The sequence below is a fragment of the Poromitra crassiceps genome (genome assembly GCF_964638095.1).
Source record: "Poromitra crassiceps genome assembly, chromosome: 30".
NCBI classification, from domain to species: Eukaryota; Metazoa; Chordata; class Actinopteri; order Beryciformes; family Melamphaidae; genus Poromitra; species Poromitra crassiceps.
The window spans coordinates 10,619,907-10,645,158 of NC_139652.1; the positions used below are offsets into that span (position 1 = coordinate 10,619,907).

At 45.8% G+C, this 25,252-nt stretch overlaps 1 protein-coding gene across 1 annotated transcript in view; it reads right to left on the reverse strand.

Moving 5' to 3' along the window:
- The window catches only part of LOC310800381 (reelin-like), a gene marked incomplete at its 5' end in the record, with an annotated part of 103,820 nt that overhangs the window by 56,330 nt on the left and 22,238 nt on the right, over positions 1 to 25,252 (reverse strand). Inside the window, one exon of the mRNA XM_083662983.1 lies at positions 2,902 to 3,049. Within this exon, the coding sequence (XP_083519109.1) occupies positions 2,902 to 3,049 (148 nt within the window). The remainder of the gene's footprint in view (positions 1 to 2,901; positions 3,050 to 25,252) is intronic.

Sequence of the window (25,252 nt, forward strand, 5' to 3'; positions counted from 1 at the left end):
GCCTGAGGCTGGCAGAGTGAGGAGACAGAGCTCTTCACTGAGGACAGAGTGTGTGACTGGTGCCTGCAGAGCCTGAGGCTGGCAGAGTGAGGAGACAGAGCTCTTCACTGAGGACAGAGAGTGTGTGACTGGTGTCTGAGGCTGGCAGAGTGAGGAGACAGAGCTCTTCACTGAGGACAGAGAGTGTGTGACTGGTGTCTGAGGCTGGCAGAGTGAGGAGACAGAGCTCTTCACTGAGGACAGAGAGTGTGTGACTGGTGTCTGAGGCTGGCAGAGTGAGGAGACAGGGCGACTGGTTGGAATGGCACCACTGTTTAGCAGATGACACTTTATGCAGTAACACTTACTTATTCAAACACACACTGTGCAGGAAGTCAGACTTGCACCACTACTGCCTATCAGTCTGTGCAGTACTTCTCCTCAAACTTTTCAAATTAACGAGTGAGGCAGAGGTGACGCAATCCTTGCTTGGATGCCTTCCCCCCAAACACAGCTGCCAAGAATGAAGAGTTGCGCTGGCCGGGGTGAAGTCAGCGCCTCTCTCGAACAGTGGAGTTAGTCAGGGTCTGTGAGCCCGCCGGGCCACAGTTCTGGGCCAACAGGCCCGTTCTCCAAGGGAGCTCTTTATGGCCGGTCCATCGCCCCCTAGAGTGCCCCCTCCCCCAGCACACGGGGCTCCATCCGCACACACACACTCCATCTCAAGTGTAGAACTCCTCATTGTGTGTGCAGAAATGGGTCACCCTTTAATTCAATTGCTCCTATGAGCATGTAATAAGGGCTGCACTTATTCAAGTCGTTGAAAGAAGACGTTTAAAGCTAGAGTGCGTAACCTTGACATATTCATCAACGTCCGTTACATTCAAGCATGTTGCCAAACGAGTTCCCACAATGCTGATTAAGCCCATCGGCGCCAGTCAGATAACTCTCTCCATTCCACAGTAGAGCGGAGTTTTCAATCTGTTGTCGTCCAGTGACATTGCCACGCTGGTCTGGAGCATGCGCGCCAGAGACGTCCGCCCGTTAAATTTCCGGTTAGCCTTCTGCTAACTTGAATGGGGATAAATAATTAAGTGGTGCCGCTCTTCTAGACCCTCCAAATCTTATTAGACCAAATGTATGAAACTCTGACATGAAACGAGTCCTTAAGTTTCACATTCAAAACTATCTATTCACTCTTTTACACCCTGATGCAGTAGCTATGGCTAGCCTATTACAAATGCTGCATTCACATTAGGGGTGTCAAAAATAATCGATTATAAGATGCATCGCGATGCGGACGTGCACGATTCTGCATCGATTCACAAATGTCAAAAATCGATTATTATTATTATTTTTTTTTTATAATCAAATAAAATATAATGGAAGTACATGCAGTTGTTTATTTTAATTATGGATCATAATACAATGCAATTCCAAATGCACTTTTATTTTAACAGTAGCCACACAGTGAGAAAAAAGAAAGTGAGAAAAAATAAATCATGTATTGCGGAAAAAAGTGATGCATCGATTTAAGATGCATCGAGATGCATCGATAATCGTACTCGAATCGAATCGTAGCCCTCTGAATCGTAATCGAATCGAATCGTGAGGCCAGTGAAGATTCACAGCCCTAATTCACGTGCTGCTTGGATTGTCCCATTTCCCGACTTGGGAAGTTGTTCTTCCTTGGTGTGTTCATGAGTTTTTAAATGGTCATGTGGAAATAAAATAAACACTACAAAGATGTTGTATTTTATTGCTCAAAGCGTTTAAACAACACGCTGATAGCTGTTTCCAGTTTCTGTGTGACAATAAAGAGCAAAGGAAACAGTCTGGAGCTCATTTTCCCGACACCAGCCCACGTTCCTTCTCTGCCAGAAGTGCCAGAAGGGGGAGACAAAGGTTCTGCACTACAAAAGTTACACACTCCAGCTTTAAATGGAGATATTTTGCAGTTATAAGAAATAACGGTGAAGTCAACAGACTGTACAGAACTGGTATTAGATGCCCTCAGCGCTATTCTCAATCTCCATCACCCTTTAGCCTGCTCTGCATTTGGAGATATGACCAGTGAGCCAACCTGAGGACCATCGACATGCTCTTAGATGTTTGTGGTTTGCTCTTTGCTCTCTACTGTCTGTTGTTCTAAGGCCTCACACACTTTTCCTCTGTGGTCTCTAAGTTTATTTCCTCTTCTCATTATGCAGCGTTCTGTTTTTCTTTTCTCCACCATCAAACAGTGTAAACCCATCTGGCCTAACCCATCTGGCCTAACCCATCTGGCCTAACCCATCTGGCCTAGTGTCCTCTAGTAAGAGAGTGGCGTCAGCGAAGGACCAAAATGCGAGACTCATTAGCCAATGAACAGCCAGGAATGGGTCTCGCGCTACTTTTGCATGCTAAAATAAAGCCGATAATGTACAATTTGATTCATTTCAAGGGATGAAAAACCCTTTCAAAGTACAACACTGTCTATTTTGATGCAACTCGACAGTGCTGCTTTTTTTACTCAAGAGTTCCACTTTCTACTTCCTGGAAAAAAACTGGTCCATTGGAGTGAATGGAGATGTCGGAACTCTTCTATTATACGGCTCTGATCTGGCCTAACCCATGGCCACATCAGCCCCACTCCTCATCCATCATGGCTGTCACATCACTGGTAGGTTAATGGTCTTACTGTATGTTCTGGGAATGGATGTGGATCACTGGGCTGGGTCAGGCTCACAGTTATACTACATACAAATGGGTCAATAGTCTCAGCGGTATCTACATGTACAGCATGTGGGAGGACAGACACAATTTGGTGTTTTTGCACTGATAGGCTAGTGTTTAAGAAGGACCCTGGAGTGGCACTACTGTACATCTCCAGTATGGGAGAGGATCTGAGGTGGGCCACTTAAACACACACCACACTCTAACCTTGCAGACAGGGAGACGAGACGGGAGAAAAGTGACTTACCAAAGCCGAAGGCAGCAGGAGCAGGGATGGGAGCAGACTGGACCGGTGTGGAGGTGTAGAGGCCAGTCACCAGCAGACCATCAAAGGAGGTACTGGTAGAGATGGTTACTGAGGAGAGAAGGAAGATGTTGTTCATCACAGGGTTTAGCAACTCTCAATCCTAGTATCAGTGCTTTTCCAAATCCAGTCACATGTGCATATTGATTGATTGATTGATTGATTGATTGATTGATTGATTGATTGATTGAAACGATTTATTTCAAACAGTTAAAACGATACATAAAAATGAAAAACAAGTCAACATCAATAACAGTCCAATAGACTTCAGCAAAAGGAAAATACGTAAACTCCAACAGAATAAAGAGCAAACTGTTTGAAAAGGGGTCGGAAGAAGCCTAGGCTTATCGAGTCCTGCCCCCAAACCATTCATAAACAAATGTATACATCCATATATAGGCATATTAGTCACAAAGCAACCAAAAATGTTTCACAAATGTAATTCATGAACTATAATATACTATATCTCACCATTATTATGGTTTACTAATACTATATTTATAGCTCATAGAAAAGTGGAAAATAGACTGGGAAATACTAGACTAGAATCTACTTTACCCCTTGATTAAGTGTCAGAACTAGCAATAAGTACCCCTCCTTCCTAGGCTGCCATCATTAGTTGGTGTGATGAACACGCTTGTGACAGGAAGTGTCTACACGCTACAGCTCATCACAGTGCTGATAATAAGCACATGGCTCAGGTGTTAACAAATGCTGACTATTAACTGTGGTGCTGATGAGAACAACACCTCTCAGGGAGGACGGAGGAGAGAACACAGATGTGCAGACAGGTGCTAAAGCACAGGTGACAGTGTCACACACACACACACACACACACACACACACACACACACACACACACCCTCAATCACACTAAATGATCAGCTCTCCTTTTGAAACGGAACCTGGAGCACAATATGCTAAGTGGATTGAGTTACAGTACTTTCACAGTAGCTCACCAAGAAAACACTTAAGATACTGTAGCTGTCTTACTCATATAGCCAGCACTTCCAGAATGTAATCTAAGTCATCCTGAACAAATCTCCCTGCTTTAATCAAAGCCTGTCCCTATCGACAACCCTATTGGAGGAGATGGATGAGCTAATTGGCTGTAACCCTGATAGCTTGGCTGAAGCACCGATTCATCACAGGTCACCACGAGCAGCAGCAGCAGCAGCAGGGCAGAAAACAGCCAGAGGTCTATTACCCAGCTGCACACATCTCCATCTCCAGCTCAGTGTATCCAGCAGCAAGTTCACTATTGATCCAGCCAGTAAACAAAGGCTCTGAGTGACGGGACCACAGAGACGGCTGCATCACTGGAGGAAAAGAGCTCAGAGACTGGACTGCTTCCAGCCAGACAGATCGTGTAGCACAGGGGAAAAGTCTGCTGCTCAAAAAGGAGAACACACTCCCCCAAAATATAGGCTTTTCTACATGGGAGTTAAAAAAAAACACTTTACAGAGGGAAAAGGATGGAGGCGTTTCTATTCCCTGACCCTGGAATCCCCCTGTTTTTTTTTGGGGGGGGGGGGGACTGAATGGGAGAAGGAGGAGACATCTGTGGCGCTGGGGTGTTTTTCGTAAGACAAGCCTGCTGCCATATGTGGGCCTGGTCTTGGGGCGTTCTTTCTTCTGGGCCTGGTGTGTTTAGGTGTGGGAATATGGGGCGAGTAGACTCCTGTGTGGCCCAGTCTGTATGAGAGTCTGTCTGTCTGCCCGTCTGTCTGCGTGACTACATTAACAAGACCTAACCCAAGGCGGCCAGTGTGTTTGTTTGTGTGTGTGTGTGTGTGTGTGTGTGTGTGTGCACACTGCATGAGCTACACCCTGTCTTAAGAGCACAGCTCAGCCCATCTCTCCTCCCAGTCTCTCCTCCATATCAAAGCCTCAATAATTCAACCCACCACTCCCATTGTCTGTCCTCCTCTCCTGTTATGGCTTTTACAGAAAAAATCCCGTTCCTGTACTAATGTTTCACATGCACCCTGCTCACCTACACAGCACTGATGTTTCACATGCACCCTGCTCACCTACACAGCACTGATGTTTCACATGCACCCTGCTCACCTACACAGCACTGATGTTTCACATGCACCCTGCTCACCTACACAGCACTAATGTTTCACATGCACCCTGCTCACCTACACAGCACTGATGTTTCACATGCACCCTGCTCACCTACACAGCACTAATGTTTCACATGCACCCTGCTCACCTACACAGCACTGATGTTTCACATGCACCCTGCTCACCTACACAGCACTGATGTTTCACATGCACCCTGCTCACCTACACAGCACTGATGTTTCACATGCACACTGCTCACCTACACAGCACTGATGTTTCACATGCACCCTGCTCACCTACACAGCACTGATGTTTCACATGCACCCTGCTCACCTACACAGCACTGATGTCATCTCAAAATCACAACTGCTGCATAGGACCATCAGTGGTGGAAATGGCCTGGTTTTATTCTGGGAACCCTACTTAATATTAGGGGTGTCAAAAATAATCGATTATAAGATGCATCGCATTGAAGTTTCTGTTCCAAGTGTCAGAATGACTCTATGTGTTACTGACCCTGAGTAACACCAGCTCAGACACAGTGGTTGATTCTCGCCTAGAATAAAAAACACTTTTAGAGTGTAAACAGTTACCTGTGGTTGTTGTATTTATGGCTAGAAACCCAATAGAGACATAGCCACAGGCCTTACCACATCCCAACTCAAAGAAGATGAAAAAATACCAAAACATGAGTATTTGGCAGTGGTTTTTGTAGGGAGATACCTAGGTGGATTTCCAAAAAGCCATTATAAAAAGCCATTTGAAAAAGCCAAATAATCTGAAATGTTGTCTTTGTCTTTGTACAAAGACAGCTATAACTTCTGCTGTGTTGATCTGATCTGAAAAAGGAAGACATGGATGCGCAAGATTCAGCCGGTTAATTTGGTATGTAGCATGAACAGCATTGTTCAGAATTAACTACCTAATTAATCACATAAATGACAGATGAACAGCAAAAAATCAGAAACGTAACGCCGGGGTTACGGTGCCATGCAAGAGGTTAAAAGTAGCCACACAGTGAGAAAAAAGAAAGTGAGAAAAAATAAATCATGTATTGCGGAAAAAAGTGATGCATCGATTTAAGATGCATCGAGATGCATCGATAATCGTAATCGAATCGAATCGTAGCCCTCTGAATCGTAATCGAATCGAATCGTGAGGCCAGTGAAGATTCACAGCCCTACTTAATATGCAGGATTGGGGGTTCCCGGACGCGACGCACTGGGCGTCGAGTGGGGGGCATAGGCTATTATTTCTGAATGCTTGATTGTTTTTATTTTATTTTACTCATACCATTACAGCTACGTAAAAATCTCTTACCAAAGTGACTTAAATAAGATTGCCGAGCTCTACTGATTATTTCCCCTTGATTTTATTCATGGCTTGCTGACACATTGATTATTGACGCTGCTTATTCAGCTTCCAAATACATGTTCTCCTACTATTCTCTGCTCTGCTCTCCACTGCTCTGCAAGATTTTTTTTAAGGGGAACCTGAGGAGGAATGCCGTTCCCCTTCTTGTTCTCGCCGTTCCCTCTCAACGTTTATTTTGGGGAACTCTGTTCCCAGATGTCCCCCCCGTTTCCACCACTGAGGACCATATTAGCGAAAATATGCTATGCATATTATACACTATGTGTATTTGTGTTTTGTTGCTACTGTAAGAGAGGAATTTCCCCTTGGCGATGAATAAAAGTAGCTACCTAACCTACCTACCTACCTATTTTTTCCACCAATGAGATCACCACAGTAGATACAGTACTGTCTCAGGAAGACAGTCAATTCTCTACTTTCACTCTATTCCTACAGCATCGCTAGGGCTGCACGATTATGGTCAAAATGATAATCACGATTATTTATTCTTTTCATCAATATTGAGATCATGATTATTTAACACGATTCCTCTTTGATTTTGGAAACATCATGCATTTATTGAACTTAAAAAAAAACAAAAAAAAACACTGGTCATATTCTACCAAGGAAGGTTTAACACTAAACTCGAGCTGAAACTACACGCACCGCAGCGTGTTTGGGCTTTGGAGGAGGGGCGGAGCGCACCACTGTGAGGGAAAGGGGCGGAGCGCACCACTGTGAGGGAAAGGGGCGGAGTGCACCACTGTGAGGGAAAGGGGTGTGCCAGATTTACAACAGAAGAGAAAACGAGAGCAACACTGCTAAAAGGAATGCAGCACGTTTAATCATGATTTTATCTCTTGATCACAATTAACATTTGATTAATTAAGTATCGCTTGTCAGCTTCCACCTAGGCCTACCAACATGTACAGTGTGTATGAAAAGCCCACCTAGGCCTACCAACATGTGTGTATGAAAAGCTCACCTAGGCCTACCAACATGTACAGTGTGTATGAAAAGCCCACCTAGGCCTACCAACATGTACAGTGTGTATGAAAAGCCCACCTAGGCCTACCAACATGTACAGTGTGTATGAAAAGCCCACCTAGGCCTACCAACATGTAAGTGTGTATGAAAAGCCCACCTAGGCCTACCAACATGTACAGTGTGTATGAAAAGCCCACCTAGGCCTACCAACATGTACAGTGTGTATGAAAAGCTCACCTAGGCCTACCAACATGTACAGTGTGTATGAAAAGCCCACCTAGGCCTACCAACATGTAAGTGTGTATGAAAAGCCCACCTAGGCCTACCAACATGTACAGTGTGTATGAAAAGCCCACCTAGGCCTACCAACATGTACAGTGTGTATGAAAAGCCCACCTAGGCCTACCAACATGTACAGTGTGTATGAAAAGCCCACCTAGGCCTACCAACATGTACAGTGTGTATGAAAAGCCCACCTAGGCCTACCAACATGTACAGTGTGTATGAAAAGCCCACCTAGGCCTACCAACATGTACAGTGCGTATGAAAAGCCCTACCAACATGTACAGTGTGTATGAAAAGCCATGTTAGAGGGAGCCAGATTCTGCATGGCAACACAATCATTATCATATTCTATCCATGTTGTTTAGCGCACCTCTAACACTGCAATGCCCACAGAGGGCAAGGAAAAGGCCCTCTCATTCACACAAGCAATTATCATATTCATACTCTGCACGCACAAGCTAGGGCCTATTGTGCTATTTCTGCTAGCAGGAATACATTATATATTCCAACAAATCCATTCCAGTGTGGTGGTGGTGAAACACGTTAGCGGTGTTGATATACGATGTGTTCGCCCGTGGCACCGCGCAGTATTTAATGGAGTAATGGACTGGCTTTAATGCACTAAAGTTGGACCAGCCTCCGTATACAATACACTCCTTTCTAATGTACATCTCCACTGACCTGCATCACCTACTCCATTACTCTGCACAGACGTATGTGCTATACACACACACACACACACACACACACACACACACACACACACACGTTTTTCTGCCTCCACCTCTCTCTTGCCTATTGCTTATGCCTTTGAAGAACGATGGTTAAAATGCTCTCTCTTGCACTTTCCTCGTCTACTCCCTTCTCATGCATTTCCTGCTGCCTCGCAGCGCTGGTCTACCTGCACTCTGATGTGGAGGAGGGCAGGTGGGGAGTGAGAGGGGGTATGAGAAGCTAGGTGGTAGCGGGTGGGGAGTGAGGGGGGGTATGAGAAGCTAGGTGGTAGCAGGTGGGGAGTGAGGGGGGGTATGAGAAGCTAGGTGGTAGCAGGTGGGGAGTGAGGGGGGGTATGAGAAGCTAGGTGGTAGTGGGTGGGGAGTGAGGGGGGGTATGAGAAGCTAGGTGGTAGCAGGTGGGGAGTGAGGGGGGGTATGAGAAGCTAGGTGGTAGCAGGTGGGGAGTGAGGGGGGGTATGAGAAGCTAGGTGGTAGCAGGTGGGGAGTGAGGGGGGGTATGAGAAGCTAGGTGGTAGTGGGTGGGGAGTGAGGAGGGGGTATGAGAAGCTAGGTGGTAGCAGGTGGGGAGTGAGGGGGGGTATGAGAAGCTAGGTGGTAGCAGGTGGGGAGTGAGGGGGGGTATGAGAAGCTAGGTGGTAGCAGGTGGGGAGTGAGGGGGGGTATGAGAAGCTAGGTGGTAGTGGGTGGGGAGTGAGGGGGGGTATGAGAAGCTAGGTGGTAGCAGGTGGGGAGTGAGGGGGGGTATGAGAAGATAGGTGGTAGCAGGTGGGGAGTGAGGGGGGGTATGAGAAGCTAGGTGGTAGCAGGTGGGGAGTGAGGGGGGGGTATGAGAAGCTAGGTGGTAGCAGGTGGGGAGTGAGGGGGGGTATGAGAAGCTAGGTGATAGCAGGTGGGGAGTGAGGGGGGTATGAGAAGCTAGGTGGTAGCAGGTGGGGAGTGAGGGGGGGTATGAGAAGCTATAGGGGCACAAGGTCACAATGTAAAAAGAAGAGTGGAGGCCAGTGGGATGGAGAGATCGGGGTAGTGGAGCGGCCCACGGAGAGTAGCACTATCCTGATCAATACAGATGCTAGGTGTAAATTATTTAGACAGGCCTCTAACAGCCTTCTCTCTCTCTCTCTCTCTCTCTCTCTCTCTCTCTCTCTCTCGCCTGTGGAACACACCAGACAGATGAATCAATCAGAAGAGATCAGATCCAATCACCTATAGGGGAGGAGGGGGGGTCTTCACTCACACACTCACACACAGGCGCAAACACACACACACACACACACACACAGATCTAAAGCAGTAGGCTGGCGGTCTTTGAAGGTAGCCTTTAACATTCCTCTCCATACTCCATTTCTTAGTACTGCTCACTTGGCCGAGGGGGATGAGAGCTATGAGGGGGGGGCATGGAGGTGAACTTTTTCAACAACACTCTCATCCAACACATCAGTGAGTCCTGTGTGTGTGTGTGTGTGTGTGTGTGTGTGTGTGTGTGTGTACGCATGCACATGTGGTTTGTATGTGTGTAGACAGACCAGGTGTTGGCGTGGTTCATCCAAACATCTGCATTGAATCTTTAGGCATTCCGTAGTACCATAGGATTCAAAAAGAGAGCTACAGTTTCTCTACGAAATGTGAAATGTAATAAGAAATATGAAAAGATATTAGCAAGCTAGGGAGGCAAGAGGCTGTTCATCAAAGAGAAAGACGCTCTGAAATGTCTTTTCTAGTAGAATTCAGAATTTCTGTTTTACAAATGTATTGTAATGTTACACATCAGAGCAAAGTATTCATACATACCATAAGATAACGTAACATAACGTAATTTGCATTTTCTCAATTGCTGAAAGCAGTAATGATGTACTGTAGAAAAACATCATTGCTTTCTTCGCCATTTTTAATTACCAATTATCCAACACAATACACAGGTTGAACATGAAGCAAACTGGTGAGTTTCCCAATCTGAAAAATAAAGAATTTGGGCCTTCTTCTGTTTCTCCAGTATTCTCCGCTCCTCTAGCTCTCTTTGTGTTTCCAGAGACAGGTAGTGTTGATGTGGTGGGGTTGAAGCAGAGGAACATGCAGAGGGTTGGAGGGTGCAGGTGTAGTTTGATGTTAACAGCAGAGCCATAGAGATATGAATTGTGTCACCTCCATTCACTCCAATGGACCGTTATTATTTGTTTTGTTTTTTGTACAGGTCGAACCACCTCAGGACCTCTGCATGCAGACCACAGACAGGTCGAACCACCTCAGGACCTCTGCATGCAGACCACAGACAGGTCGAACCACCTCAGGACCTCTGCATGCAGACCACAGACAGGTCGAACCACCTGGGGACCTCTCCATGCAGACCACAGACAGGTTGAACCACCTGGGGACCTCCCCATGCAGACCACAGACAGGTCGAACCACCTGGGGACCTCTGCATGCAGACCACAGACAGATCGAACCACCTCAGGACCTCTGCATGCAGACCCCGGACAGATCGAACCACCTCAGGACCTCTGCATGCAGACCACAGACAGGTCGAACCACCTCAGGACCTCTGCATGCAGACCCCAGACAGGTCGAACCACCTCAGGACCTCTGCATGCAGACCCCGGACAGATCGAACCACCTCAGGACCTCTGCATGCAGACCACAGACAGGTCGAACCACCTGGGGACCTCTGCATGCAGACCACAGACAGGTCGAACCACCTGGGGACCTCTGCATGCAGACCACAGACAGGTCGAACCACCTCAGGACCTCTGCATGCAGACCCCGGACAGGTCGAACCACCTCAGGACCTCTGCATGCAGACCACAGACAGGTCGAACCACCTCGGGACCTCTGCATGCAGACCACAGACAGGTCGAGTGTCTGTGGTTGCAGAAGCGCACCGGGCCTCACTAAAGTCTTACAAAACAGTATACATGGAACAAACTCACATAAACACTCGCACGTTATATTTACGCACACGCACACTTTACTTTACGCGCACACACACACACACACACACACACACACACACACACACACACACACACACACACACAAACCACAGAGCAACATCCCTTGGCCCTGAGCTAGCATGAAATATTGATGATGGGTTGTGGTATGCCTCATTACAGACACATACAGCCGCGCTCCTGTTCAACTATTGATGGGCCTGGGGCTCTCCTCACTTCTCTGGATCCACCAGGAGTCGTGTTAAGGCACAAAGTACCAGCACACACACACACACACACACACACACACACACACACACACACACACATGCACAAACACAAGTACAAATACAAATACAATACTGACTACGCTGAGACATCTTTCAGGTCACACACATTCGTGCTCACACACACACACACACACACACACACACACACACACACACACACACACACACACACACACACACACACACACACACACACACACACACAAGCAGTCAGAAATATAAAATGAGGAATCTTATGTAACCGAGTATAGCACCAAAATAAGATTGCAAACATTGCTAGTGAATACCGGAGACTATTTTCCACCTGGGTAAGTTTATCCACGCGGCTGAACATTATTTGTGCTTGTTTTGTCTTACCAGCTCTTGGGCTGAATTTGCTTGTTGTTGAATAGTTCAGCTATGATTTCCCCCGGCTCAGTATGCCCAGGCTCAGTATGCCCCGACTCAGTATGCCCAGGCTCAGTATGCCCAGGCTCAGTATGCGTTCATCTGTCCACTTTGCAACAAAGAAACACCCTGAGTGCATCAGCAGCACCTACAGTATATTTACCATGAATGCTGTGAGAACATCCTCAACATGGAACAAACAGGCCACTGGGAAAAGACAGTTGAACAGCTGTTTAAAATGTCATAAGACACACTACAGTACACTTCCCACAGAGGTGTGCTGCTGCTGAAATGAATAACCTGAGGTGGGATAGGCAACTTGTTCTTGTCATTTCTTCCATTAGTGCTTTGCCATGTCAGATACTTAGATAGTATCAGCAGCGAGAGTAGAGTTGCGCGATCGTGACCTCAGTCAGATCGTCCAATCGCCACCCTTTGACGTCGCCAACGCACGACGTCATCGGCACTATACGATCCGATCGCCAATCGGCACGACCCTAAGCGAGAGAGCGGCCATCATCGATGAATACATTCAACCTGGTTTTTGGCCTCTCCTTGGACAAGAAGCAGGTCTGTTGAAAAGAAATCCTCAGGGACTTCTACAGAGGCACCATTGAAAGCCTGCTGACTGGCTGCTTCACCGCCTGGTACGGGAACTGTACCACCATGGACCGCAGGGCGCTACGGAGGGTGAGGCGCGCGGCCCAGCACGTAACAGGAGACGAGTTGCCAGAACTGCACGAACTGTATAACCAGCGGTGCCTCAGGAGGTCCCTGAAGATCATCAAAGACACAAACCATCCCCACAACAGCCTGTTCTCCCTGCTACCCTCAGGGAGGAGATACAGGGTTCCAAAAGCACGCACAAATCGCTTGAGGAACAGTTTCTTCCCGCAGGCCACGAGACTCCTTAACATACACAAATAGTGTAGTAGTCGTACCGTACCGTACTGCAGCTGCTACCATTATGTATGCCTAATGTTTAATTGTATGTCTAACAAGGTACATGCTATTTGCACCTGTATGTCAATTACGTCGAATTTAAAATGTCTGAACACGTCTAACGTATGCACAATGCCTAATGTTTAATTGTATGTTTAATAAGGTACATGCTATTTGCACTGTATGTCAAATACGTCGAATTAAAATGTCCGAACATGTCTAACGTATGCACATAACATGTGCACCTATGTGCAATGAATATGCCACTGACTTGTCTTATCGCTATTCTGCCTCATTGCCTATTGCTGCTTAGTATTGCTTATTGATGCCTATTTCTTATTGCCTATTGCTCATTGCTTGTTGCCTATTTGTACTATGTCGTAAACGGAGTCCACAGCACAAGAATTTCACACGTGATACTTGTACCATGGAGTGACAATAAAAATCTTGAATCTTGAATCTTGAAGAAGCAGGTCTGTTGGACGGTTCAAGACAGACCAACGTGCTGCTCGTGTTGGGAAATGCTCAACTAGCCAACACAGTGGTCGATCTGAATGGCTCACTGTATCCTGGCTCAGCAGTCGCATTGGGAAGCTGAGAAATAGGGCCCCAGTGGCATCCTAAAAGTGGCGGTAACGTCTCCTTCAGGTGCAGCACAGCAGCTGGCAAAGGCTCGGTGGCATGAGCTCAGTCTTAGGTAACAGCATGGCACGGGATTAGACTGGAGTTGGACAGGAAGTCAGCGGGATCTCTAGGAGGAGACCCGATTTTAACACCACGACACGGCCACTGGTGCGCCTTCATTACAGCCCCCCCGCCTCTGCTTGGCATGGCGTGAAGAGCTCCTTTCTGCTCCGTGTGTGCACAAATACCTGCAGGTCCACACCCACGTTCGTGTCCTTTGCTCCCGCGGGTCAGAGGCCTTTGAACAGCCCTTCGGAACTTGGGAGTTCCCAAGACTGCGACTGGAAAGACATGGCTACACGGTCGGTACACACAAGGTGGTTCTGGCTGGAAGACGTACTATAGTGGCAGTCAATAATATCTCCACGGTGGGAAAATACTAGGGGTGTGCCGATTAATCGTTTTTTAGATGCATCGCGATGAGTCACGTGACGATTAAAATCGATTCACAATGTTCGATTATCGATTTGCAAAAAATTGCAAAAAAAAACTTTTTTTTTTTTTTTTTGCAATTATTTTTTTGCTTTATTTGCAAAAAATACGGTATTTCGCCCGGAAAGCAGTTCCTTAACTGTAAAACGAGACCAAAACCGAAGTACTGGAAACTGGAATCACTGAAGAAAGCATGCAGGGTGGCTGTAACATGTGATGCGTGGACTTCAGTCGCAACTGAAGATAATGGAGGTACATTTGTTTGTTTACTTTAATTAATGGATACTGACAAATATACCTTGCTTAAAAAAAATCCTGTTTGGTGAAAAAGATGCATCGAAAATCGTGATTAATCGTAATAATCGTAATAATTGTTTAATAATCGAATCGTAGCACCCTTAATCGTAATCAAATCGAATCGTGAGGTGCCTAAGGTGGCACACCCCTAGAAAATACCATGGTTTATCCTGTAACACAAGATGATCACAACATAATCTATTGTGATAAATGCACTAAGTAATACCCTGTAACACCTGTAATCTCACCATTGGGATTTTGTCATTTGAAATGACTGCAAGGCACAATAAAAGAGATGCTGCCAACAAGCTCCAACGAAATCCCAAATTCCATTCCAAGTCAACCAAGTGGACGCCCTCTTGTTTCCCAATGGATGGAGGTTTTCCTGGCACCAATGTGGATAAAGACAGCCGGCCATCTGACCCATATCCCACTGGCAGACACACACGTGCCCCAGAGAGGACCAGGAAATGGAGACCAGACCCACGGGGAAGCTCTGGTTCCATCTGTTTCAGTGGCCAGGCCAGTGTCGGGGTGCCACTTCCCCCTGAGCTTCCTGAAATGGTTCAAACTGTCAGTCACCTGGCTGTGCATGGCACCAAGAAGCATGGGCTGCTTTACTTCCTCTGGTATAGAGGGGAGAGCAGCATTGATTGTTCCCAATAGTATACTGACCACAAGTGAGATGAAGACAAATGTAATCAAGTAAGTATGAATGTCTCTCTACAGTTTCTGCACATATATGCGTCATGTTTCTGAACACTGTGTGGGACGTGTGTTTCTGCACATATGTGTGTCATGTAGACTGTGTGGGACATGTGTTTCTGCACGTATATGTGTCATGAAGACTGTGTGGGACGTGTGTTTCTGCACATATGTGTCATGTTTCTGTAGACTGTGTGGGATGTGTGTTTCTACACATATATGTGTCATGAAGACTGTGTGGGACGTGTGTTTCTGCACATATATGTGTCATGAAGACTGTGTGGGACATGTGTTTCTGCACATATATGTGTCATGAAGACTGTGTGGGACGTGTGTTTCTGCACATATATGTGTCATGTTTCTGTAGACTGTGTGGGATGTGTGTTTCTACACATATATGTGTCATGAAGACTGTGTGGGACGTGTGTTTCTGCACATATATGTGTCATGAAGACTGTGTGGGACATGTGGTTCTGCACATATATGTGTCATGAAGACTGTGTGGGACGTGTGTTTCTGCACATATATGTGTCATGAAGACTGTGTGGGACGTGTGTTTCTGCACATATATGTGTCATGTTTCTGAAGACTGTGTGGGACGTGTGTTTCTACACATATATATGTCATGAAGACTGTGTGGGACATGTGTTTCTGCACATATATGTGTCATGAAGACTGTGTGGGACGTGTGTTTCTGCACATATATTTGTCATGAAGACTGTGTGGGACGTGTGTTTCTGCACATACAGTATATGTGTCATGAAGACTGTGTGGGACGTGTGTTTCTACACATATATGTGTCATGAAGACTGTGTGGGACATGTGTTTCTGCACATATATGTGTCATGAAGACTGTGTGGGACGTGTGTTTCTGCACATACATATATATGTGTCTGAAGACTGTGTGGGACATGTGTTTCTGCACATATATGTGTCATGAAGACTGTGTGGGACATGTGTTTCTACACATATATGTGTCATGAAGACTGTGTGGGACGTGTGTTTCTGCACATATATGTGTCATGAAGACTGTGTGGGACATGTGTTTCTGCACATATGTGTCATGAAGACTGTGTGGGACGTGTGTTTCTACACATATGTGTCATGAAGACTGTGTGGGACATGTGTTTCTGCACATATATGTGTCATGAAGACTGTGTGGGACATGTGTTTCTGCACATATATGTGTCATGTTTCTGTAGACTGTGTGGGACGTGTGTTTCTGCACATATATGTGTCATGAAGACTGTGTGGGACGTGTGTTTCTACACATATATGTGTCATGAAGACTGTGTGGGACGTGTGTTTCTGCACATATATGTGTCATGAAGACTGTGTGGGACGTGTGTTTCTGCACATATATGTGTCATGTTTCTGTAGACTGTGTGGGACGTGTGTTTCTGCACATATATGTGTCATGAAGACTGTGTGGGACGTGTGTTTCTGCACATATATGTGTCATGCGGTGTTCCAGTCAGGTCTAAGAGGCCTCATTCCATTGCGTAACCTTCTGGCACCATCCTGGCCTGCTGGCACTGCCATCTGCTGCTGTGAAACACTAGATCACAGACAACCTATCTGCTGCTGAGCTTCCATGTCTGCTCGACTATAACATCTCCTACATTTTGAAAAGGATGACTAAATAAATCGCTGGGGAACATCTTACAGGTACTCTCACGACTGCTGCCAGAGACTGTGATAGGCAGTTGACTCTTGTGCTTGTTCCAATCTGCTATGTTGCAGCTATAGGCTCCTCTGTTTATGGAGGAGGAGAGCAGCGATCAGCTCAAGCCTTCCTGCTTGTCTCACTTGGCTTCAGCCTGACAACAGCCGTGGAGAGAAACAGGAGTGAAGAGGCAGATCTGTCACAGGCATCCTGTTCCTCACACATATCATCTCGTTCAGGATCACACTTCATTGTGCTGCTCTCATAAGATGCACAGTGAATGTGCATGTGTGTATGTATGTGCGCGTGCCCGGTGTGTGTGTATGTATGTGTGCGTGCCCGTGTGTGTGTGCGTGCCCGTGTGTGTGTATGTATGTGTGCGTGCCCGTGTGTGTGTGCGTGCCCGTGTGTGTGTATGTATGTGTGCGTGCCCGTGTGTGTGTGTATGTATGTGCGCGTGCCCGTGTGTGTCTCTTTGCGCATGCGGGTGTGTGTTTGCATGCATGCATGTGTCTGTGTGTGCACTGTCAGGGTAAAATAATTGATTGACTGCTTATTGATTGATTGTTGATCATTGTAGACTCTGTTTAATTATGATCTAGTTGACATGCATGGCTCACATCTGAGGCACTCAACTTGAGTGTCTCTTCTGCTGGGAAGCAGTTTGTTATGTCGAAAAGGCAACCCCACCTGGAGAGGAGGGGATAACGTAGTATTTTGTCTTCCTGGCGTATAGAAGGTTTTGTTTTGTTTTGTTGTGAAGATCAGCGTCTTATTTTGTCTTCATGGGAAACATCCCATGGGATTGTACCAGTCACCAGTCATCTGAGGGAGGGGGCTGAGCTGACTATATTTGACATGTAATGTTTATCTTCTGCGCACAATGACTTTGACATTGTGACCCTCTGTACAGAGTTCTGATGATTGAAATAAACAAATCCTTATTCATTACAAACGAGCAACTAATTTATTGGTGAATCAACAAAATTTCATTTATTTTTCCACAACAACTTGGGGGCTCTGTCTGGGATGTAATCTTTTCGCTGGACCAGGCTGTTTGCGGGGAGTTGACTGATTGATCATCTCCTGCTGTCAGGACCTTAAAGGGGCCATATTATGCATTTCTTAATTTTGTATCATATATATGTTGTTACAATCTTGGATGGTCATATTAAACATGGGCTAAGCTTCAAATAAATATGTGAAAGTGTTTTAATGTTACCCCCATGAACCACCCCTCGCGCCTATGAACTCTCGTAGACGAGATGACATGGATTTATGGCGATTTTGTGCGAGAACCATAATTTTTGTGACGTCAGTAAGGACTTGTTACCCTGGCAACAAAGCGTTGCCGCCGGCCGGCGCGCAGCGCGCGCACGCTAGCTCCCACCCTTCCCCTCTCTTCCCTGTTCTGTGTTTCAGTAACCCGCGGCGGCGTCACCACTCACCAGGCTCTCTCTAGCCTGGCTGTCTGGGACTAACACAACAGTAGTAGTCTCATGGAATAACGGATTCCAGACCGCAAAAACAAGGAGACGACATGGAAGTGAGCCAGGATGTAGGACTGAAGTGGTAAGTTCTGAAAATATGTGTCTCATTCCAGCATCGGTCCAATGTGCTGCTAGGAAGCGCTAACGTTACTTACCGGCTGGGTAAGGTTAGCACTTGCTATTTAGCCTAGCAGCACAGCTGCCTTATAGACATGAACAACCGATGAATGACGAAAGGCACATATTTTCAGAACTTGTAACGTTAGTCCAACTTGCTGACTTCTCCAAGTCCTCATTTTGGTTTGGTCCGTGTAGCCTTTGCTAGGAGAGGCACACTATAGTCACAAGCATTTGGGAAGTTAGCTAACTAGCTACATTAGCTAGTGTGAAGCTCCCGGTGTAACGTTATGGCAGGCCGTGGTAATAGAATCCCTGCTTGGCCAGCCACCGAAGAAAATGTCCGGGTGCAGCCCGGCCTAGCGGAGCTGTAGATAGCTAGGGGGATGTTGATAAATCAATTGATATCTTGCTTTATGTCCAAGTCACGTTTTTCATCGATGGTCAAATTCGTTTTGACAATCAGTTGCTCGTTGATATAATTGTTTTACAACTACCAAATTTAGTAGCCATAGCAGAGATCGCCTGTCTGTTTCTGTTATGCATGACTATCTATCTATCTATCTATCTATCTATCTTATCTATCTTATCTATCTTATCTAGATAGATAGATAGATAGATAGATAGTCAGACAGACAGACAGACAGTCTCGCTTCTACAGCAATAGCTCTCTGGGCAGAAGTTTGCAAACGCAAAAACTCCTCGCGCTGCCCACCTGGAGTATTTTCCGGAGGGTGGGGGTTCAGGGACAGGACCTAAAAACAGAGCGTTTCAGACAGAGGGTGAACTGAAGGGGGCAGTGAGAGCCAGTACAAGATAAACAATGAGTTTTTTAAACTATGACTGATGCAATAAGTTACTCTACTGGAGGCCAACAATAAAATAATAATACATTATATTAGCAAAATATGGGCCCTTTAAACCTCGACTTAGCTCTGAGAGTGAAGGGGTCGGCTCGCCCGCACAGCCCTGCCCGGTGACTGTGATCTACAAAAATCCGGTGAGACGCATGGAATGCATTGTTGTTGATTGACCTACGTTTATTTTTGTTATTCCATTATACATTGTTGTCCTGAACACTTTCTTACTACAAAGTGTATACATTTACATACATATACATATTTCCATGTATTGTATGAGGACAGCTAATTTCCGCTAGTGTCCGAGCAACTCATTTATTGGTGAATCGACAAGGCATTTCATTTATTTTTCCACAACAGCACGTACTCGTACACATGAGCGAGCGCAGATGCGTACGTTATCCAGCGCATCATCTATACCCTTTTCACTTGTAACGATGTGCCAAAAAGCTGGACATTTGGCTTGCAGGGAAGATCCAATCATATCGAGGAGGAGGCGTCTCCACCAATCGAAAAAGCCTAATCAGTTGTGACGTAACTTCTTTTTCCCCGTTCAGAGGCAGCATCACTTGTGACAACTCAAAGGCTATTCTCTTTACCTGAGATCGGCTTTGATACCAAAATCATCTAACTGGGCTTTCAACATTATTCATCGGATCACTGCACAGACTACAGAGGCCTCGAGCGGTAGACGGATCCTAAGCAAGTACCAGAGCTCCTCTCGGAGAATCGAAAAGCGGTTGAGACAAGCTGCCGTGCTTCTCTGATCTGGACTTGGTCTCCATCAATGGAAACCCTGCTCTTACAGAGGATGAAGAGAGAAGAGGTGAGAAAAACACGAGGAAGATGTAAGAATAGAATACAGCATGCAACATCCTAGAAGTGAGGATGACAGTGAGCAACAAATGATGAGAACGTTTAGTTTTCCTGCATAATTGCACAGTAGTTGTAACAAAGTCAAATCAGTAACACGTAACCAAGCACAAAAGGAACGTTACTCAGATGAGATGCGTAACTGCCGTGTGCTGTAGCAGGGCATCATTTGTAATCGGGGATCAGTAACACCGTGAGTCTTACCCTCCTGTCGCTTGGTGACTGCCAGGAGGAGGAGAGTGAGCTGTTCCTTATGATCAACACCATGTGTTCGGAGGGGCAGACCGACCGAGAAATGGTTTCATCTCTCCGGTCCTGACAAGCACATCGTCTTCCCTCACGGAGCACAGCCACACTGGACATCTTAACACGATCGAGCCAAAGTGTGAAACGAGGAGAAGAACACGTGTGGGCACCATGTGGCAACGATAAACATGGACCATCTTGATGTAAAGTCAGAGAGCAGAAGAAGGGAGAGAGATGCTGCTCCTGCAGAGAGAACATCTCAGGAATGCTTTGGAAAACACTCAAAGCCCAGTGAGCCTCAGAAACTGGAGTCGGGCCCAAACCTCAGTTCTTTATACACTACACAGATGCACAACCCTCTCTCTTTCTTTCTTTCTCTCTCTCTTTCTCTCTCTCTCTCTCTCACACACACACACACACACACACACAGGTTCTATAAATACACTGTGGAAAAATATCTAAATGCTAGTTCAGTGACACCGCTAAAGACCTGATAATGCACCACACACACACACACACACACACACACACAGACAAACCTCATCACGTGGTTACATACTTGCACACAAACACAAACGCAACAAACGAGCAAGCCAGCTGTGGAAGTGCGCACACGGATGATATAAAAAATGCAGACATTGGCTATAATAGCCCACCGCACCATTGCATAGCAAATGCCTTTCTACATTACGCTCCCTTTACATCTCACCTGCTCCACGGGCCGTGACAGGAAGCAGGAAGTGGGTCATGAGGGCCAAACCGTCAAGCGCAGTGAGTGTACATAACCTCACTGCCCGGGTCTCCACTCTCACTCTCTGGCCTGATATGTCTCTCTCTCAGGGACAACAGGCTGCTTAGCCCTGTGTGACCTCCCTCCCTTCCCCACAGCTGGTCTGCCCCCCCCCGCCCCCCCCTCACCCCTCTCACCCCTCTCACCCCCCCCCCCCCCTCCTCACCCCTCTCACCCCCCGGTCCTCACAACTGACCAAACAAGCTGTGTGACCGGAAGGCATCTGTCAAAGCTCATCAGCAGCCACGCAAGAGGCCTTTGGCCATGGAGAGAGAAGTGCACAAACACTTAAGAGGGACAGGGGCTCAAGTCAACAGATAGCACACCCTTTCCATCTGATTTGACCCCCCCCCCCCCTATCGGAGGAGCACTTCCTCCGAATGGCCACCGATAACACATCACTCGGAGTTGAAGAAAGTCGTTCATCTTTTAGCACAACATGCTCAGAGAGAATCGCTATGATTCCTTATAGGGATGCACCAATATGAAAATTTTGGCCGATACCGATAACCGATATTAACATTGCTGTTATGGCCGATAACCGATATTTACCGATGTCGATATGATCTGTATAAAACCACATTTTTATGATCATCACATTTTGTACATACTGAAAAACACATGTTAACACTGAATTTGAAAAAGTTATGCATTTCTTTATTTGCAAAGCCTTTGGAAAAGCCCATAAATCATAGATTTACTGCATTATTTCATATCAATGTGAAGAATTTGGCTGATAATGATAACCGATATTAACATTGCAACATCTGACCGATACCGATATGACCGATATGTTAAAAAATGACTAACATCCGCCGATACCGATATGATTGCCGATATATCGTGCATCCCTAATTCCTTACAATGGCACAGCTATCAAACACCCACTCAACTGACTCCATCCAAGTTAACAGTGACCACCTGGTCACTCGCTACTTGGGACGCTTGTTGCATTAGAACGAGCGCATCTAGACACACACACACACACACACACACACCCACCCACACACCCCCCCCACACACACACACACACCCACACACACACCCACACACCCACCCACCCACCCACACACACCCACACACACCCACACACAATACAAGAAGTACCACAAACTGAATGGTATAACAATTGCCAGGATTTTGCGTCACTCCATATGTGGCTGTACCCCATCTAGCCACAATCCAGGTAAGCCTGCCCCCGCGGTTGCCACACGACACATGTGGTCCTGGGCCGAATTTGCCCTTGTTTATTCTACGGCCTGCAGCAGACTCAGAACTTGTGAAAACATTATCCGTGAAGTCCATTGCAAATCAACAGCACAAAAACTTGAGCTTGATCTGCCTGTGTTCACTTTCTGAGTAAACAAAACAGTTACAGTCGAAGTCTTGTGGGAAGTCGGAGAGATCCTCCAGCATTGAAACTTTCAAAGTGCATTATTTTTGTTGAATCTATCTATCTATTTTCCCAATACTCCTAAACAAGCCTGCCAGCTTGATACGAATCGAGTCATTAAAATGTACTAACCTTAGAGCCTTAGAGCTGTTGGCCTACACGTTCTGCTTTTCTCACTTTTATGATGATGCTAAACACCTACAGTATGGTTACTTTAACAATGTGCAGAGAGCTATATCTACAGCACCAGGCTCAAATGATTTCTGGTGCCAATCCTTTTCTCACGTTGCTTAATAAGGTAAAATAAAATCGACCGAACTTCCAAAGTCAGTGAGCCTGTTTCTCCTGTAGCAGGGTGTACTTAAGGATTTCTGAGGGGCCCAGATAGTGAAATTATCCAACATAAAGTGGTGATTATGCCACATATGTTAGAAATTGTGACACATTTTTGTGCTAATGTGTCTCAGTCAGCAGATGACTCAAGACACCTCAATTCAATTATTGATAAAAGAGATAAAATAGTAATGTTCAAATTTTAGAAAGCACCGTTTCAGAGGAAGAAACCCTGCTCTTAGTTATTGCTATATTTCCATCCCTGCAATCAAAACACTTCATATTCCAAAAGCTCACTGAGGCTTAAGAGATGAAAGAGAATCAGTTAGTAGCAGGTGCTGGTGCCCTCCTCTTGGCTCCGACACTCCAAAATGCACTTTTTATCAGCACATTTGATCAGGCAAATCAAACAATTGGGATTCACTTTATGTTGGACAGTATTTGTTAATTTTCCCACAACAGAAGCCGTTTATGTTGCATGCAGGGGTGAAACTTGGTAGCATAGGTTAATTACTAAATGCAGTTGCGGCTTCTAGGGGGCAAAATCCACAGAGGAGCAACAACATCAAAGTGGTGGTATAAATTATTGCATTGGAAATATTCACCTGGGATGATCATCTGCAAATAGCTGCATCTTTTCTGAGCTCCCTCACAGTCTATGAGTCCACATACCGTAGTTACTAGGGGTGTCACGATACACTAATTTCACGATACGATACACGATATTGGGTTCACGATAACGATACGATATTTTAACAATATTTTTTTTAACAAAAGTAAATCATTTTTATGTATTTATTTATCATTTATTTAACCATGTGAGTCCCGTTGAAATCGAAACCTCTTTTCAAGGGAGCCCTGGGAAAATACTGGAAAAATAGTCTTTCATTTGAAATACACAAAATACAAAACAAAAGCTGTTTTTGGAATCTGTTATTATAATAACTAGAAAACAACATGGAAGATAATGCTTCTCTTGCAATAGAATGTGTCACACTGTCACAAACTAAATGTTTGTTGCATGGTGAAAGAAAAATAAAGTATACAATCTATTTCTTAAATAACTCATGCTCAATGGTCCCTAAATTTATGTAATCTTATGTACCCCTTGAGCTGTTTTGCCATGCCAGTAGTAGTCTACCCCCTCACTCATGCGTGTTGATTCTGCTAAATTTGTTCTATTATTATTCAGGAGCAAAAACATTTTTTTTTTTTTTTTATGATATAATTTTTTTCTGACGATACGCATATCGTGACGTTTCGATATCGCGATATATCGTGCGACGAAATATCGTGACACCCCTAGTAGTTACCATACTAACATCTGGAACTAGAGTGAATGTTGACTGCTGTGGAACATCTGGAGACACCTCTCTCCTGGAGCACCGGACAGCTGCTTTGCCCGTAAGCTCCTCCTACTACTATTACTACTACTAATACACACACAGGTGCACGCACACGCGCACACACACACGCACACGCACACACACACACACACACACACACACACACACACACACACACACACACACACACACACACACACCTGTAGCTTCAGCAGCAGCTCAGGCTAAAGCTGCCTCCAGTCTGACACTATCACTGTAGGGACATAATAGCTTGAATATGAATAATGGAGCTGTGGCTTCACACAGAGGGTCACTTTACATCCCTGCTCTGCTTTCTCAGCATCTCTTACACATCGTCCCTTTCTCTTAGGCCATTTCAGCATTCAGAGGTTCTTACATTAGAGGTACATTACAGTCGATACTAACGGTGGCGAGATTATTCTAACTGAAATATTATTATTGAATCAAAGAAGTGAATTTTGAACAATCTTTTTGATCTGATGTCAAATGGGTATCCTTTAAGACTAAATGAGGTACAGTTCAGGCCATTTTGTCATTCGTCCACAAAAAATATCTTTAGATCTCTGAGGATTCTAAAAATACACAATTGTACACACTGACTGATGTCGGTACTTCCGGCTTGGTCCGACGTTCCTACAGACACAAATTGGCCGTGTCTGCGGGTGGGAAGCCGGTGGGGTATGAGCGCTGGTCACTGCACTAGCGCCTTAACTGGTCGGTCAGGGCACCTGTTCCCAGGGGAGCGGAACTGGGAGGAATAGCGTGATCCTCCCACGGGCTACGTTCTGCCGGTGAAACTCGCCGCTGTCAGGTGAAAAGAAGCGGTTGGAAGACTGCACATGTATCGGAGGGAGCATGGTGCTAGTCTACAACTCTCCCCTGATCGGCAGAGGGGGTGGAGCAACGACTGGGACAACAGGGGGAATTGGCCAAGTACAATTGGGAAGAAAATGGGAGCGGGGACAAACTACACAGATGTAGTTGGAGGACGACATGATGTCTTTTATTGAACTAGTAAATTAGAATTCT